The 16,601-nt window shown below is 34.2% G+C and overlaps 1 protein-coding gene across 8 annotated transcripts in view; it reads left to right on the top strand.

Annotated features, from left to right (window-relative positions):
• CEP290 (centrosomal protein 290) overlaps positions 1–16,601 on the top strand; it is a 57,305-nt gene that overhangs the window by 19,732 nt on the left and 20,972 nt on the right. For 7 of the 8 annotated variants that reach the window (XR_012043016.1, XM_072864761.1, XM_072864733.1 and 4 more), the window contains 12 exons: positions 435–550; positions 3,151–3,253; positions 6,102–6,332; positions 6,893–7,066; positions 8,648–8,759; positions 9,602–9,807; positions 11,914–12,065; positions 13,049–13,160; positions 13,939–14,394; positions 15,505–15,669; positions 15,915–16,022; positions 16,110–16,244. Coding sequence is in view for 7 of the 8 variants with exons in the window: in XM_072864761.1 (XP_072720862.1) it covers positions 435–550; positions 3,151–3,253; positions 6,102–6,332; positions 6,893–7,066; positions 8,648–8,759; positions 9,602–9,807; positions 11,914–12,065; positions 13,049–13,160; positions 13,939–14,394; positions 15,505–15,669; positions 15,915–16,022; positions 16,110–16,244 (2,070 nt within the window). In the remaining variant the exon portion in view is untranslated. The remainder of the gene's footprint in view (positions 1–434; positions 551–3,150; positions 3,254–6,101; positions 6,333–6,892; positions 7,067–8,647; positions 8,760–9,601; positions 9,808–11,913; positions 12,066–13,048; positions 13,161–13,938; positions 14,395–15,504; positions 15,670–15,914; positions 16,023–16,109; positions 16,245–16,601) is intronic. The other variant, XM_072864752.1, reaches the window with a different exon arrangement.

The raw sequence follows: 16,601 nt of genomic DNA, 5'->3' as shown, positions 1-16,601 counted from the left end.
ATTATTAAATTATTTAATTCTGTCTTTAGTCACTTTTCTTTTGTTGATTAGAGAATATTTTTCAACTGTATGTGACTATAAAGTAGAGGAGTATTTGGGAACATGAGAAGAAAACATCGCTTTCCAGTTAGACGTTCAATTAGTATTCTTTGTGGGCTAGCAACATGTCATGGTGTTTTGAACTTTGAGGGCTGCAATCCACAGTGCAATTATGCACTATTTCACACCTATTAATATGAATGCAAAGTTTGTTGTACTTTTTTCATCTGTTGCTTCTAAAGAAAATACACATTTCATGTCTGCAGTTCACACAATTCATGACAGAAGCATCTATCATGAAAAACACAAGGGACAATGGGCATTTTGATTAGTCCTTTCATGTTTAAAATCTATATTAATCACTTCAATATTTCTATTTGGAAAATAATCATTAGGAACTGGAAAACAAAGAACAGTTACTTAAACAATTAGAAGATGCAGTAGAGGACTACAAGCGAAAATTTGCAGTAATTCGTCATCAGCAAGGCTTGCTGTATAAAGAATATCAAAGGTATTGTTCTCTTTTCTGAATTACAAAAGTTCAACTGTCTAAATGTTTAATAATTTTGAATAGAAGATTTGCTGCTGTGTTGAAGTAGTTCTTTGGTTAATGTCATAAATGCTGCTGCTCTCGGATGTGGACTCCGTATATTTTCTTTAGTCCTGTAAAGGTGCAGAAAACTCTTACAAAAACATTTTCTGCTGGACTCTTTTCATATTGCATACTTTATAATGAGGATTGCATTGTGCTTTCTGTATCCGATATCTTGTATTTTATTCGAACCTGGTATTATAGAGGTTCGAGGACTCTTCAGCCTCATTTTCTTTTGCTTTCAAGTATGGGTCCTAACAGTTTTTCTGAGGGAAAAAAAAAAGAAAGCTGTTGTCCAAACACAGTCAGAGATCTCTGTTTCAAAATTTCAGATCGTCAGGACTTCGTAGTTGGTTTTCTTTCAGACTTTTAGTTCCTTTATATGCTTCGTTGAATCTGATTTCTATAAAATTATTCTTACGGTCAAAAAAAAAGGATTTTAATGTGTTCGGAGCATAGGGATGAGTATCGTGATTTGGGTTCTTCCATTAACAGACTGTTAGTTGTGTCCTCTCTATCTTTGGATTGGAATGAACAGTCACTGGACAGCCTTTAGAATAAGGATGTTTTATCTTTTAGGACCTTCTGTTTATTCTTTGAATCAGTTAAGACTTCCCAGATAACTGTCCTGGTTTCAGCTGAGATAGAGTTAATTTTCTTTATAGTGGCTGGTGTGGGGCTATGTTTTGGATTTGTGCTGAGAACAGTGTTGATAACACACTGATGTTTTAGTTGTTGCTGCACTGGTCAAGGACTTTTCAGCTTCCCGTGCTCTGCCAGGTGCAGAAGAAGCTGGGAGGGGAGGCAGCCAGGATAGTTGATCCAAACTGACCAAAGGGCTATTCCATACCATATGACGACATGCTCAGTATATAAAGCTGGGGAAGAAGAAGGAAGGGGGGGACATTTGGAGTGGGCGAGCGGCTGCGTGGTGCTTAGTTGCCGGCTGGGGTAAACCATGACAATAACATTATCTCTGTTTGAGGCATTAAAGCTATAGCTTTTTGGAAATATTAAAGGCTATAATATACTGCCTCATTTACTACTAGATTAGAGATCTCCAATGACAGGGATAAGATGATGATTCAAGGCTCCTTCTCCAAACATGTTACAGATTGAAGTTAGGGGAGGAGATTATTTGACTTGGCATCCCATGAAGACTCACTTTCAGAGCATTTTCTTTCCTTTTCCTCCATTTTCTTCCATTATGGAAGAAACTAAGAGATCTTTGAAGAGACGATACTACTTCTGAAATACCCTTGATTATTTGTTTAAACAAGCCTAAACTATCCTATGCAGTCTATAGGAGCTTCCTTATTAGACATGTATAAACAGTTCATCGTCTTTTTTGTTTCCAAATAAATAAATAAAAGTGGATAGAGGAGAGTAGTTTGGGCCAAAGCAAAGCTGAATCTTTTTAAGTTTTTGTTTGTTTTTCACCGAAATAGAAAACCTAGGGTGGGAAATTATGTCCTTTATGCATCTGAAATAAAATGAATGTAATAGAAGGAAAGATTTGCAAAACCATTGAAAAAATTGCGCTAATATTACAGCCATTGCCTGCCCTTTTGTTTAGAAGTCTGACCTCTAATGCAGAATTTGGATATGGGAAACCTAAGTTTAATTCTGTCCACTTTATGAAGGAAACTTGAACCAACATCTTTTAAAGAAAAAGCCAGCTACTATGCTGTGGGGAATTCTCAGAGGATGAGCGAGTAATCTTCTCCTTATGATACTGTACCATTCTGTATGATTAATTAAAAATACTTCAAAATCAACTTAGGTATACTGTCTCTCAAGAACTGCAGAAGCCTTGTTCCCCTTGCAAGTTGTCTCTCTTAGCTAATGAATGTGCAAGTGCTTCTTGCAAAGGAAACAGTTATGGAAAGAGTCATTGATTATTTGCCAAACCATTTTATCTAGCTGTAAATCTTATCAGCCAAATTACTGGGCAAAATTGTGAATACCTGCTGAAATCTTCTGGGCCTAGTCTGCTTCAAAAAGAAAAGGCCCATTCCCAGGCTCACAGCATGGTAAGTGCCAGTTATATGATTTTTGTCTCCCTTCTAAAATGGAGACCTGGAGTTTCCAGAGAAGTACTTAAAGTGGAAATGTTTTTATTTGCAAAGTTTTAAACTTTGCCTATTTTTACAAAGACATGTGCAAGAAAGTAATTAATTTGAAATAACAAGTGTGTAATTTAAAGCAGATTAAACCCCATGTGTGTATATTTTGGGGGAGTACGGCATCTCTATCTGTGCACTGTCGTACACATGTGAAGAAGAGATAAGACACTTTAACTTAAGAATCATTTTCATCATTAAACCAGCTGCAGCCTAAACAGAGGGGGTAGTTTTTCAGTAATTCATCTACAATTTATAATGTCTTTTTCAAATTACATTACTGCTAAAAATAAGTATCTTGGTTTGCAATATTTCAGGGTTGCTGTTTTAGTTACAGTTTTAAAAATCATCAAGTCTTTCATCCTTCTAAATGAAAATATTTAATTACTGTTTTAGTCAAAAAGAAAGGTGGCAGAAAGAATCAGAAGATATGAAAGATGAAAAGAAAAAGCTAGAAGAGCAAAAAGAACAGGATGCTACAAAAATAAAGGCATATTCCGTAAGTAATTTTGTTGCTTTCATTTTTCAAAAAGGTTTTAATACATAGAACAGAGGTTTTAATACAATACTGCAATTTGTTAGATGGGGAAAATGTTGCAGGGAAAAACTGCTCAATTCAAATCAAATGAGAAGGGAAGTGATGTATTGATTTATTAGTGGAATGTAAATAACTAGCAATCAGTGAACTATACATTCAGAATCCGTATCAACAATACAAAAGGTAAATCACAATATTAAGACACATGTAAATGTTACTATAGACCTAAAAATCTCTAAGCACCATTCAGGAATTAATCCCAAATATTTCTCATCCCTCACATCCACATTCACACAGTTATATTCACTCCCTGGCCCCTTCAGGCTACCAGCACACTCCCCCTTTCCTGAGAGTGCAAGTTCACTGTGTACACACAACCTCTTGTGTGTGCTCCGGGGTGCTGTGTACCTGGGGGGGTGCTCTGGTGTTATGTGTACCCGTGTGCCTCCCTGCCGTCTGCTAATCCATGCGCTGGTGAGAAATCACCCCAGGAGGTCACATACACACACTCGAGATGTGGGTCCCTACTTGTTGAACTTGGTACCGCCAGTCCATTAGCTGGAGTGCGGAGGCTCATGGTGTCCAGCAGGGAGGAAGCGCTCACATCTGCCCAGAGGATGCAGGGACAGTGGGGGAAACTTCTGAAGCTGAACTAGGTTATGTTTACTGCATTATAAGTCTCTCTGCCCCCGCTGTTAGAAGTTTTCACGCTGCTTTTATACTAATTTTCAAGCTGACTACTTTATTTTAAGTCTCTAACTTTGTGGTTACTATTCAATCTGGCTGATGGTCATCTTTCTCTTTAACATTATCAGTTTTGAGCACATGCCGTCTTCAGACAGTCTCAGGTATTCTGTTCACACACACTATTTACACTCACACTGCTTTCTTAACAGCAGTTGTTATCTAGGCTGTTTGATTGGGAGGAGGAGCAGTGCAGGCACCCTCATGGAAAACACATTAATTTATACTAAGAATTAAGGTTATTACTTTGAATTACATCTTATTTATCTACCTATATTACCTGTTAATGTAAATGTATTTCACGTTATGTGTTATGTATTTCACATGTTAATGTATATGTATTTCACAAAAACAGGAAACAGAATTCATCTTTCTATTTCGATTTACTTCCACCAAGACTGAATTCAATATTCTATTAAGAAAAGTGAAAAATAACTTTTTAAGAAAGTGATATTTAAAAGTTCCTGGAATTGATGCAGGTTCCTAATCACAGACATAGTGCAATTTTAGATGGCTTCGGGTGTCTTTGGGCAGATACCAAAAGCTGCGAAATACCACAGAAGACATATGGGACACACATGTCCTTTTAGAGAAGCAGACACAGTGCAAGGATATCACAAGGTGTTGTAAATGACGGTAGATGCCCAAGTTTAGACAGCTGAGTTCTAACCCTTTTCTTCTGCTGAGGGGTGACCGTAGTGGTATGTGGTCCTACTTGTAATCATCTTTGTAACTGTAATTGATTTGCAAAATAATTGTATCCTGAGGCAATTAAGTCTAAATATATTTCCAGAAAAGTGAAATTGAAATTGTTTTGCAGATGTTTGTACTGTATGTTTAAAAAACCGAGGTGGGCGGGGAGCACCATCTTACTTAATTTGTTCAGTATCTTATTCTGCATTTCCAGAGTCACAGGAGTAGATTGTAGCAGGATTAAGATATTTCTGGGATTTGTTTATTTAAATGTCTTTAAAACATAATGGAGTTTTATGACGTTAGCGGTGCTATTAAAGTATTGCTGAGATCTTTTAAGAGATTACTGTTTCCCAATAGCTTTTGTTTCCAGAAACACATCCTATCCAAAGATAAGAAATATGTACTATTATTTAGTATTATTTTTTTGTTAATATGTAATTTTAATTAGAATTAGGTGAACATTTTCAGATTAAACATTTCTCTGAAATTAATTCACTGTGAATGATCAATTAAAATGTGTTGCTTGCTCTTAAAATCTTAAGGAAAACAGGCTTCTTGATCAGAAAAGACAAATCTTTGCCAGTTGTCACAGAACTAGATTTTTTCCATGGCTTCAGGCTTCCGGGACTCAGGAGTTTTTTCTAGCTACCTGCTCAATCTTCTTCATTAGGCTCATAGGAATCTGGGATTTTACAGCTCCAGTTTCTACTCCCTGTCCCCTTAGTAAGCTGATGTGTGCAACAGCAAAGCTAAAGCTCACATGCCTTCTGTGCCCTGAGTTGCTGTAGTCCCCTCTCTTCCTTGTCCGCCCCTCTCCCCATGGGATTTATACAGGCATGCAAACACATGTGTGTGCACACATACACAAACACACAATGTTTCCATAGGAAGGGTCCTGTGGTTTCTTTATAAATACTGGTTTGGTCCTCAATGTAGGACATTATTAGTGTTTGTTAGGAACCACAGGAATTCTGTTTGGTTTAGAAAATTGTTCCAACACATTTGTTTTAATTCTAGTAAAAGAAGGTAAGACTGATGACAATGTATGCAAATAATTATTTTTGTTCTAACTTTTGAAAATGTCAGCATTAAGTAAAATTCTAGTTAGTGAGTCAGATGTATTCAGCTTCTGTTCCTCAGAAACTAATGATTTTGAAGATCTAATTTTTTTCTTTTCCTATAATAGAATATTGTATGCTTACGCATGTGTTGAGTGTGTGTATATGTTTTATTAGCAAAAAGAAATTATTTCAGACAGATTAACAGAATTTTTACACCTAGATTAAAAAATGTACAAGAAAGCTTGTCTGCATAGTTGAGTTTTACCATAGTTCTGTACAAAGCTCTTGTTAAAAAAATTATTTTACAGAATTTACTCAGTGCACTTCAGCTGGATCCTGATGAAACAAAAAAAGTACTTGCAGAAAATAATAGAAAAATAACCGTTTTACGCGTTAATGAAAGGTCACTAACAAGGCAGTATACCACTTTACTTGAAACGGAACGGCACCTTAGAAAAGAAAATGAGAAACTAAAGGGTGAAATAACACATATGGAGACTGCAGTTGTAGGGAAGATTGGAAACTTGCAACGATTCAAGGTATAGTTTATAGTAGTAATAGTACCCATTTTTATTTTTACAATTTGGGAATAAATGCACTTTTTTTTTAAATGGAGGCAGTACTAGTTTCTTGAATGCATTACCTAAATGGTTGTTAAATGCTGTTATAAATTTTGTCAAAACATTATTTGTATTTAAATAAGCATCATAATATGAAACCTGCCAGTTTTACCCTTCTGAAGTTACTTCAACAAGTTCTTTTTATTGAAAGTGTAATATGAAACCAAATCTTACTTTTTGGCCTTTCAGGTTGCTAGGGCCTGTATTAACTCATCTTTATAAAATATGTTTTTGACAGTGCCTTATGATTGAGAGGCAACTATTGATAAAATTACCCAGTGAGTTGGAATACCAGAGAAATTTTGTCAATGTTTATTGCAGACAATTTATAAAGGTGGACAGTAATTTAGTAAAATAAATTAGTGTCATGTTCTAAAGCATTGTATTAAGTGGTATTCTTTTTCCATGGAGTAATTTTATTTTTTCTATTTAAAGATCTACCAGACCTTAGTAACCCATTGTGTTGTTTATTTTCATAGGAAATGGCTAGCTTTAAGATTGCAGCTCTGCAAAAAGTGTTGGATGGTAGTGTGCCATTGTCTGAGCTAGAACTGGCTAATAAGCAGTATAATGCGTTAACTGCTAAATACAGAGATATGTTACAAAAAGATAACTTGCTCGTCCAACGGACAACAAACATGGAACACATGGAGGTAATATTTGCGTTATGTTTGATCCCTAAGAGAAAAAAATCCTCTTTATACATTTGTTCTGCATTGTTTTTTCTTCTCACTTAACAGAAAGATAGAACGGAAGTCCCAATGCTAGAACTGCTGGTTATAACAGTTCCATAGTGGGTATGAGATGTTGGAGCCAGTCTTACTGTTGCTATCAAATTTTAATTTGCTTACCTGGTATTTTTCGGTGGATTAAGAAACATACACAAAGTCCCAGATTTTATTTCAGTGGGCATATATAAAAGCATTTTGTTTAGTTGTTATGGTGGTTTTGGTTGTTTGGTTTTTTTCTTTGTTTGCTTTTTAAATTAAGCTCTGGGTATGTTCCCTTACAAAGTTTTTTTTAGTTCTTTGATTACCAAAACAAGGCTGGCAGAAGGAATATTTGCTATCATCTTCAGTTTTGGAGGTCATAAGGAAAGTAGAATGAGTGTAAACACTTTCAAAGCTTTCTCTCAAAGTAAGTGCTGTTACTAATTCCTGACTTACAAGAATGAAATGTTCAGTTCCAAAAGGCAGTAAAACTTTGGAATTTTACTTCCATAAAAAAAGTAAATAACCAAAGATTGTTCACAATGTGTTTGCAAAATGTCGTAGGGACTGCAAATATGTAACTATTCCTTTGAACTTTTATTCTCAAGTAGAAGAGAGCTTCTTTTCAAGAACTGTGAAGCTGACTTAAAAGATACGTTACTACCTCCCGCTTTTCATTCATGTCAGAAATAATAGTCCAAGAAAGTAGCAGTTTAACTGGTAGTTAAAACTCATGTCATGTTCTTGTCTGTTGGGTTTCTGTGGTCGACAAGGGTTAAATACATGTGGTGGGTAAACTCACTGAACTATTAAACTTGTCTGCTTGGGAACAGGTCAGTGCATTTGTGTTAGCTGAAGAATGAATGATTCCTTCTCTATTTTATGAGGTTTTGTGTGTATGAAAACTTGCATTGCCTATTTCAGCAATTTCACAGAGGTAGAGAATCATTTATCAAGAGCAAACTAAAAATCTGTTTAGAAAACAAGAAATTGAAAATTAATAGGAAGTATTCGATTTGTTTTACTGGTTAATGTGGAACTTTGTGTTTCTGTTTGGAGGAGTGAAGGAACATTTACAAAACTAATGTTTGGCATCATATTAGATGCCTAAAAGAGCTAAAAGAAGCATATGATCTGTCTCAAATATGTATTTATGTGCAAGATTAAATATCCTGTGCAGGAAGAAATATCCTCCAGAAGTACTTCTTTCTTTCCCAATGTTAATGGAGTGTTTAGTATGACAAACATAGATATCTTCATCTAATTCTAGACACTGTAGGAATCACAGTCACTGATGATAAATATTCACGGTAATACTACTTGACAGTAAGATACAACATAGAGAGAGCAAAGACTAGCATTTTTACACTTAGGAGGTAACTTACGCTTTTCTGTTGCCATATATGTAGATTATGGGTCGTGCATAGGTAAAATCTGTTAATTTAAAAGATTTTATAGACACTAAACATCAGTCTGCTACAGTTAAATAGTTTGCTGTTATGTTGCAACTTTTTTGTCATACAGCGTGAGAATGAATCCTTGAAAACACAGATAAATTTATTGAATAAGGAACTGGAGATCACAAAAGAGAAACTTCACACTGTAGAACAGGCTTGGGAACAGATGACTAAACTGGGCAAGTATGAAAGTTATATTGTAACATTAAAAATCAAGCGGTATGTCCTGTGTAAAAGTAATATTTTAAAATGTTTTAAAATTGATGTACCTTAAAACAACAACAAAAGAAAAAAGTCAAAACTATTTTGTATCTTTCATTAACAGTCTCAATTTTTTTTGGTGAATTTGTTTGTTTGTTTGTTTCATTTTACTTACCTATTTGACCAAAACCAAGTTTGGTATCTTCCTCTGGAAACTGTTCCACATTGACTTTTCTTGGGTTACTGGGTCAAGGGTTTAAAAGCTGGAACTTGTAAAGCAGCATCACCTAATTTTTTTTTTTTTTAATAAGGTGCAATATGTTCTAACTTGATTGTCAGTCAAAGTACTTCATAGGTTGTCAGGAAAGTTACTTCTTTTTCCTGGTTTCATGCTCTGTAACAAAGTATTTTTTCTTGTTAGTTGGGGCTTCTTTGTGTACAGTTTACATTCCCATTATTCAAGAATAACTCATCCACATATATTTCTTTTACAGATTTTAAATTAAATTTCCTGAAGATTTACCAGCTGAATTAAGGATAAAGTGAAAGGCTACATTGAAAATAGTTATCAGTCTTAATAACCATGGTTGCAGATATATCCATTTATAATTGATAATAATCTTTTATTCAAATTAGATACCTTTGAAACACGTAATCAGGCAAGATAACTATGCCTGCAGTTTAAAAAAATAATACAGATGTTTTGATAAAGTTTATCTGACAGAGATAAAGCAAAACTCATGTCCTGCTTCACGGTGCAAATAATTTTCATAGTTGAATCAGCTTGTGTATTCCCTAATTTAAATATTTTTTAATGTAGGGGATGACAATGCCATGGACAAGGCCACAAAAGCAATAACCAACAGTGAGATTTTGTCCATTTCTAAGAAAATCACAATGTTGGAAATGAAGGAACTAAATGAAAGACAGAGAGCAGAACACTCACAACGCATGTATGAACATTTAAGGAACACTGTAAAGCAAATAGAAGAACGTAATTTTGAATTGGAAACAAAATTTGCTGAGGTAAATCTGTTGAGGTTTAACAACATCATCTGACATCTTAAAAGCATATTTTTCACCTTTTCAAAAAGGATTAATCTATTTTGTATCACGACTGGCAAATAAGCTTATGGTGCAAAATATAGCTGCCTTTAAGAGCTGCAATTTTGCATGCACAGGACATTTGTAAAAAATATAACTAATTAATTTATCAGTTGTTTATTTCAAACATTAGTTAATCTCTGTAAAACGCATGATGAGCATCTTGACAGATAGTTTGCTGGTTTTTCAGCAGACTGCTAGAAAAAGGTCTGTTCTTGACCTGCTATTTCTTGTGTCTAATTCATATGATCCCTTTTCTGCTAATTTTCTCTTAATTACCAGTGATTCAAAAAATCTTGGACCTTTGCATCTCTTTTGCAAATGATAGTGTCATGATTCTGTTACAGACTGGCTATGTTCCTCTGTCACATGCCAAACATTATCTATAATACAGGAATAGAAGTCATGTGCCATTGAAGCTGATGATCCTTAGTATTCCTGTCATATCAGTCTTAATCTTGTTAGATTTTTTTGTTCCCACTATTCATATTTGAAGTTTGTTCCATAAATTCATTATTTAATAGTAGGAGACTTTATTATAATTTCCAGTTTAAATTTATTTATAGGCCGTTGTACACATTTGTTCTCATGCCAGTATTGGCCTATAATTTAAACACAAGGGAAGAAAAACAATAGTTACATTGACAGGAATGTTGATAGATTGTATTCATTTCCCCATCCTTGTGCTTTGCTAGACTTTAGCTATTTTAGATTGCTGTTATCTGGACTCCCCATTTCTCTGATAGTTTTAGTAGTGTTTGTTACACTGCTTTGATTTGAATTAATTTGGGACATGGAGTAACTGAAAGTGTATAAAGCTTTTCAGCAGCAGTATTGTTAATGCCTTTTCTGAAGGCATGATTTAATTTATTTCATTAAGAAATACCTCAGGTGATGCACCCTAGGATCACACTTGCATTTTTCTCTTTTGCATATATTATTTTCTGTCTTGTGATATATTTAGGTCTTCTGGTCTTCCTTCGTTTTGAGTCGATGAACTCCTAATGCCACATTTTTTTCTTATTAGTTCCTCTGTGCATCCCTTTTTTCCTCATTTCTGTAGCTCCAGGACATATGTTTTCTGTTGCATTTAATCCTGTCGTCAGTGCCTCCTAATCTGGCATCACTGCTTTTTTTTTAGAGAGAGAGAGATAAAACAAGATTTTGCTAAGGTAATTAATGAAAGTTGTTAGTGATATCAGTTTAAGAACTGATAACTAGAAGTCTACTAGACATCTCCTTCTAAACTCATAAGTTTACTTCAACACAACTGTTAGTTTTCCAGATAGTAGTGCCTCAAATATGTGAAGTGCAGATAATAAGATACACCACACTTTTGTTGTTTGTTTAGGAAATCAGTTATTTCATTAAGGAGTGGTATCAGATTAATCTGCCACAACTGTATTTACTAAATTAATTCCTGAGGCTTCTCTATGTTGCCTAATGCTTTTCAGATATCTTTCCTTTCTTAATGCTCTTTAGTTTGAATTGAAACATTGGTTACTCGGTATTTAATAATCAACTTGAAAAATCAGGCTGCTTGGAAGTATATCACTTAATTATGAAAATTCTTTTTAAAAAGAACAAAAGAACTACACGGTCGTGAATCTTGGCACTTATAACCTGTATTTGTGTTACCAATCCCAATATACTAGACAGTATATAAATATATAAGTAAGACTTCTTATTTCCAAAAGTGTTTACAGTCTTTTTTGTTTGTTTGTTTAGTTTAAGAGCAAGTTATTGCGGTAATGGTTTTAAGAAAATTCACTAATAAAAATTGTGTTTACTTTAGAATCCTGTTCTGTGCCGACCTGTGTATCTGTTCCTATGTGTATGCAATGCTGCAAACAAAAATACGTTTAAGCAGAGAGGATAGGAATTGGTTTTTTAACACAGCTGAAGAGTGTTTTGTAATGACTAAAAAAGAAAAGATATTTTTGGCACTGCTTTTTCTTGGCAGGGTTGGGAGCAGTTGTGTGCTTAGGATGCCATTTTGTTTGTTTCTGGTTTTGTATTTTTTTTAAGCTCACCAAAATCAACCTTGAGGCACAGAAAGTGGAACAGGAATTAAGAGATGAACTGTCAAAGAGTGTAAGTAAGGCAGTAAGTGATGCAGATAGACGACAAATCATGGACCTAGAGAAGCGTGAGATGGAGCTCAAGATTGAAGTATCAAAGTAAGTGTTGAAGTAACAAATTTTGAATGCAGTATGTTCGGAAGCATGCAAAAATTTAGGCTATATAGGCTTATGTAATACACTACTCACGTATTACTAACAGATAATTTAGAGTGCCTCATTTTTTGGCATTTATATATGCCAAATTTGGAATTGAAAATGCTTAATTTAATTCATTACTATAAAGAAAGTAATGTGCTTCATTTTGATTTGAACAAGGAATTAAGTGCTGGCCTGGATAGACATGGGTAAGTATGCACTTAGATACTTATTAATAGTACTTTTAAACTAATTAATTAAGGTTTATTTTGTTTCTGTGCCACAACCTCCCTTAAATGTATGAAAATCTCATAAAAGAAATTGGAAAGCAATTTTTACTTTCAAAGAGTCATAGATATCTCAAAGATGAAACTGCATTTGGGCGGGGTGCCATTTACTTAAAAGATATTAACTTTGTATGCATAAATTGAAAAACTGACCTTTTTAGATACGTTGATATGGACATTTGTCTTTGAGTAAATAATGTAATCCTGTTATATTCCTAAAACAGCAAAGTCTGTGGGGATATTTGCAGTGATTTTTTACACTGAAAATGAATGATTAGAGTTGGGGAAGCAGAGAAGGGATTTGAGAATGAAACTTTTTGATCATTTATGTCCTGAAGTGGAAGAGAAATAGCGGACAGAGATGCTTAGTTCAGGTAAAAACAATGGCATTGTTTTCCTGGAGTAGGTTACTGCTACCAAACTTCTGTATAACTTACAGGAAAATGTCCTGTGAAAAAGTTGAGAGGCAATACAGAAGAATTTTCATAACAAGGACTCTGAGTGGTAGAGAAGAGTATGCTGAAAAGAAGAAAGTCTTCAAATATTTTGATATGAGGAACCATACTAAACATATTTTCTTAGCATTTTCTATGTAGAAAAACTTAATAGGTTATTCAGTGGTTTCAAGTGACACAATACCCTTGTTTTTCCTGCAAGGTTAAGAGAACTGTCTGATGTAGCAAAAATGCAAGTTGAAGCTCTGGAGGCACGCCAGCAATACAGAGATAAAGAAGTGGAATCTCTTAGAATGCAAATTTTAGACTATCAGGTAAAATTCAACCTTTATTAACACTGCAATTTGGATTTTTTCCCTGGAGTGAGAAGAAATGAAGTAATTTTACAGTGAATTAAGAAACTGCAAGAGCATTTCAGAAGGATCTTAGCAAGCTGGTCTTTGTAGTGGCCATACCCTTTCAAGAGTTCTATATTACATTTATTATTCCCTTCTCCATTTTTTCCATTTCTAGCTGTACAGCTATTACAGATCCTGAGCTTTTTTCCATGTTATTTAGGTAATATTTATTCCTGTATGATTAATAGGTCACGGTCAATATTGAAATATAATATCAGGAAAGTTTGATCGTTTTTTACAAGACAAGCAATTACTTGTACATCTTGAAGATTTGCAGTAGACTTATATTGCTTTGTTATTAGCTGAAACAATTTCTTGGAATTTGTTTTCATGTTCTAGAATGGTTTGAATCCCTAAATACAACACTTTTGTCAGCTTTTACGTTACCATATTATCTAAGTTTAGGTATACATTTCTTCCTCATTTCCTGGTGTTTTGGAAAGATACAATTTTTAAGATCAGTATCTGAAAAGGTGTACTTTAAAATGTGGCTGTAGAAACAATAGTGGAAAAATAAAAAGCTGATTTTAGAGGCTAATTCTTGCTCTTATCTATGGAATAAAATACATGCAATATATAAAATACAAAAAAATAATAGCTTGTTTATATTTACATATACACTGCTAATGCAGTGTAATATGTTAATACATATTCAAAATGAAAAATATATTTGTTCTATATATTTTGTTCTTAGGCACAGTCAGATGAAAAAGCAGTTATTGCAAAACTGCATCAACATATCATAGCCCTTCAAGGTAGTGAATCTGTTGCTATAGGCAAATTGGAAACGCTTAAATTGAAACTACAGAAGATGGAGATCCATAATCTACGTTTAGAGCAGAAGCTTGATGAGAGAGAGCAAGCCTTATATTTTGCCCGACTGGAAGGAAGAAACAGAGCCAAACATCTACAACAGACAGTTCAGTCTTTGCGGCGACAGTTTAGTGGTGCTCTGCCTTTAGCACAGCAAGAAAAATTCTCTAAAACAATGATTCAGCTACAGAATGACAAACTGAAGATTCTGGAAGAAGTTCAGCATGCCCAGCAGGAGCGTCGAAATGCAGAAAACAGAGCATTAGAGATGGACTTAAAACTGAAAAGTTTAGAAGAATTAATAAGTGCATTGAAGGATGCAAGAGGAGCTCAAAAGGTTTGCTATTTTACAACTTTGAATAGCTTTGTTCATCTGATCTGCATTTAAATTACATTTCAGTTCAGCTTGTTCCCTAAATATCTGTTTTAATATAGAACTTAATAATTTCAAACTACACTTTGTTAGAATATGACAGCTATCATTTTTTGTTTTCCTATTTTAAAAAAGTAATACATCATTAGTTATTTGCCCTGTAAAAGTCAGCGCAGTCACATTTACTAATTTTCTTTTGTGCCCAATTAAGTGTCATAGGAAGTAGAGGCTAACTATGAATTCAGTTATATTAAATTGAATTAAATTATGAATTGAATTAAATTATGAATGAAATTAAATTAAACACTGAGTGGCATTCTGAAGTTCTGTTCCATGAGCTTGCATTGAAATCTTCACTACAAATGCATGTCTTTTTAAATAAATCCAGGGGCAATAATTTAGGCAGCGTGGTCAGAAATGTTATTATACTCATATAATTCTACTTAATCATATTTTGCTATTGTAAACAATGTTGCCTTGAAATTTGCGTAAGGCTTTCTCACTTCTCTTCCAGATCACTGTGTATTATATAGTATGGTTATATCTGTCATGACTAAAGATGTCTGCATGTAAGCAATGGTTGTAGGGCTCTTGGCATGTTTTAGTTTTAAGCCAGTTTTCAAATATTTTTCTAGAGCATTTTGACATAAATATATCTGTTATTCTTAATACGTGTGCATTTTTGAATACATGCAGTTTTTAATAGTTTTTAAAATCTTTGCTTTTTAGAAAAGTCAACCAAACTTCTTGCATACTTTTTTTGTTCAGCCTGGACAGATGCATAGGGTATAGCTTAGTTAGGTCATCTGAAAATTATTTGCAATGCATTTCTGTCAGTGTAGGGGAAACCTGTTGCCACTCCAATTGTCTGTTGCACTTTTCAGTCATTCCTCTTGCAGTTTCATACTCTTGCCATGCCTCCTCACTCAAGAGAAGTGAAGAAGCTTAAAAAGGCAGAACCTCTTTCTTCCTGTTGGTTGGATAAGTGCCACACTGCCTTAAAGTCAAAGAGTGTAGCTTCATCTAGTTGGCCTGTGGGTTTGGTAAATATAATAGTGTATCATTCATTATTAGGTAATTGAATGGCATATGAAGATGGAGGAGCTCCATCTGCAGGAACTTAAACTCAATCGAGAGTTAGTCAAGCAAAAGGAAGAGGTGAAGTATTTGCGTAATATAATTTCTGAATATGAACGTACAATCAATAATCTGGAAGAAGAAATTGTACAGCAGAACAAGGTATGTATTTCTGCATGCTATTAGAAAAACAGCCTATTCCTTATTTCACTACCTGATTTTAAAAAGGAAGATTCTTTGTAGTAAGATTTTAACATAGATGTTTGTATCTTGGTTCCCTAATTCTTTTTAGTAGCACATTTGAGTATTTTACATTTTGGTATCTCTTTTTTTTTTCTCTTTAAGTTGGTTATAAAATTCCTATTGCCTTCAATAAATAAAATACCCTTATCAAACATTTGTTACAGTTTCATGAAGAAAGGCAAATGGCTTGGGACCAGAGGGAAGTAGAACTGCAGCGCCAATTAGACCTGTATGATCATCAACAAAATGAAATACTTAGTACAGCTCTAAAGGTACATGCACTGAATTAACTAAAAATAGACTCATAAGCACGGTTTTCAGAGCGGTCAGATTACATGAATATGAATCTTTCTGTGCAGTTAGAAGAGGCTACAGGATCAGTTCCAGACCCTAGTTTGCCACTCCCAAAACAACTTGAGTTGGCTTTGAGAAAGATTCGGGAGCATATTCGAACAATCCTGGAAACTAGGGCAACCTGCAAATTACTGGAGGAGGTAATTAAATGTATAAATTATCATATAACGGGACAAAGTTTGTATTTCTATGCCCTTTAATTTTTTTTATATATAATAAATATCCTTTTATAATGTCACTTAAATGTGTTCAATCCCTTAGAGTTATATACCACAGAGAAAATGTAAATAATATAATCACACCATGACTAAAATGAAATATTTTTTCCATTGGAACAAATTATTGGGGAAAATTTTTGAATATTTTAGAACATTCATTTAGTAGGGTAAGATGCTTTTGCTGTACAAAATTCAGTTGACTATAGCTAGTTAAATTTAGCAAGTGTTACATTAAACTTAACAAGTAGCATAGCAAAATCCTTTTATCTTGGGTTGCTA

Source organism: Ciconia boyciana, chromosome 1 (genome assembly GCF_034638445.1).
Source record: "Ciconia boyciana chromosome 1, ASM3463844v1, whole genome shotgun sequence".
Lineage (NCBI taxonomy): Eukaryota > Metazoa > Chordata > Aves > Ciconiiformes > Ciconiidae > Ciconia > Ciconia boyciana.
This window is presented reverse-complemented; position numbering and strand designations above follow the sequence as displayed.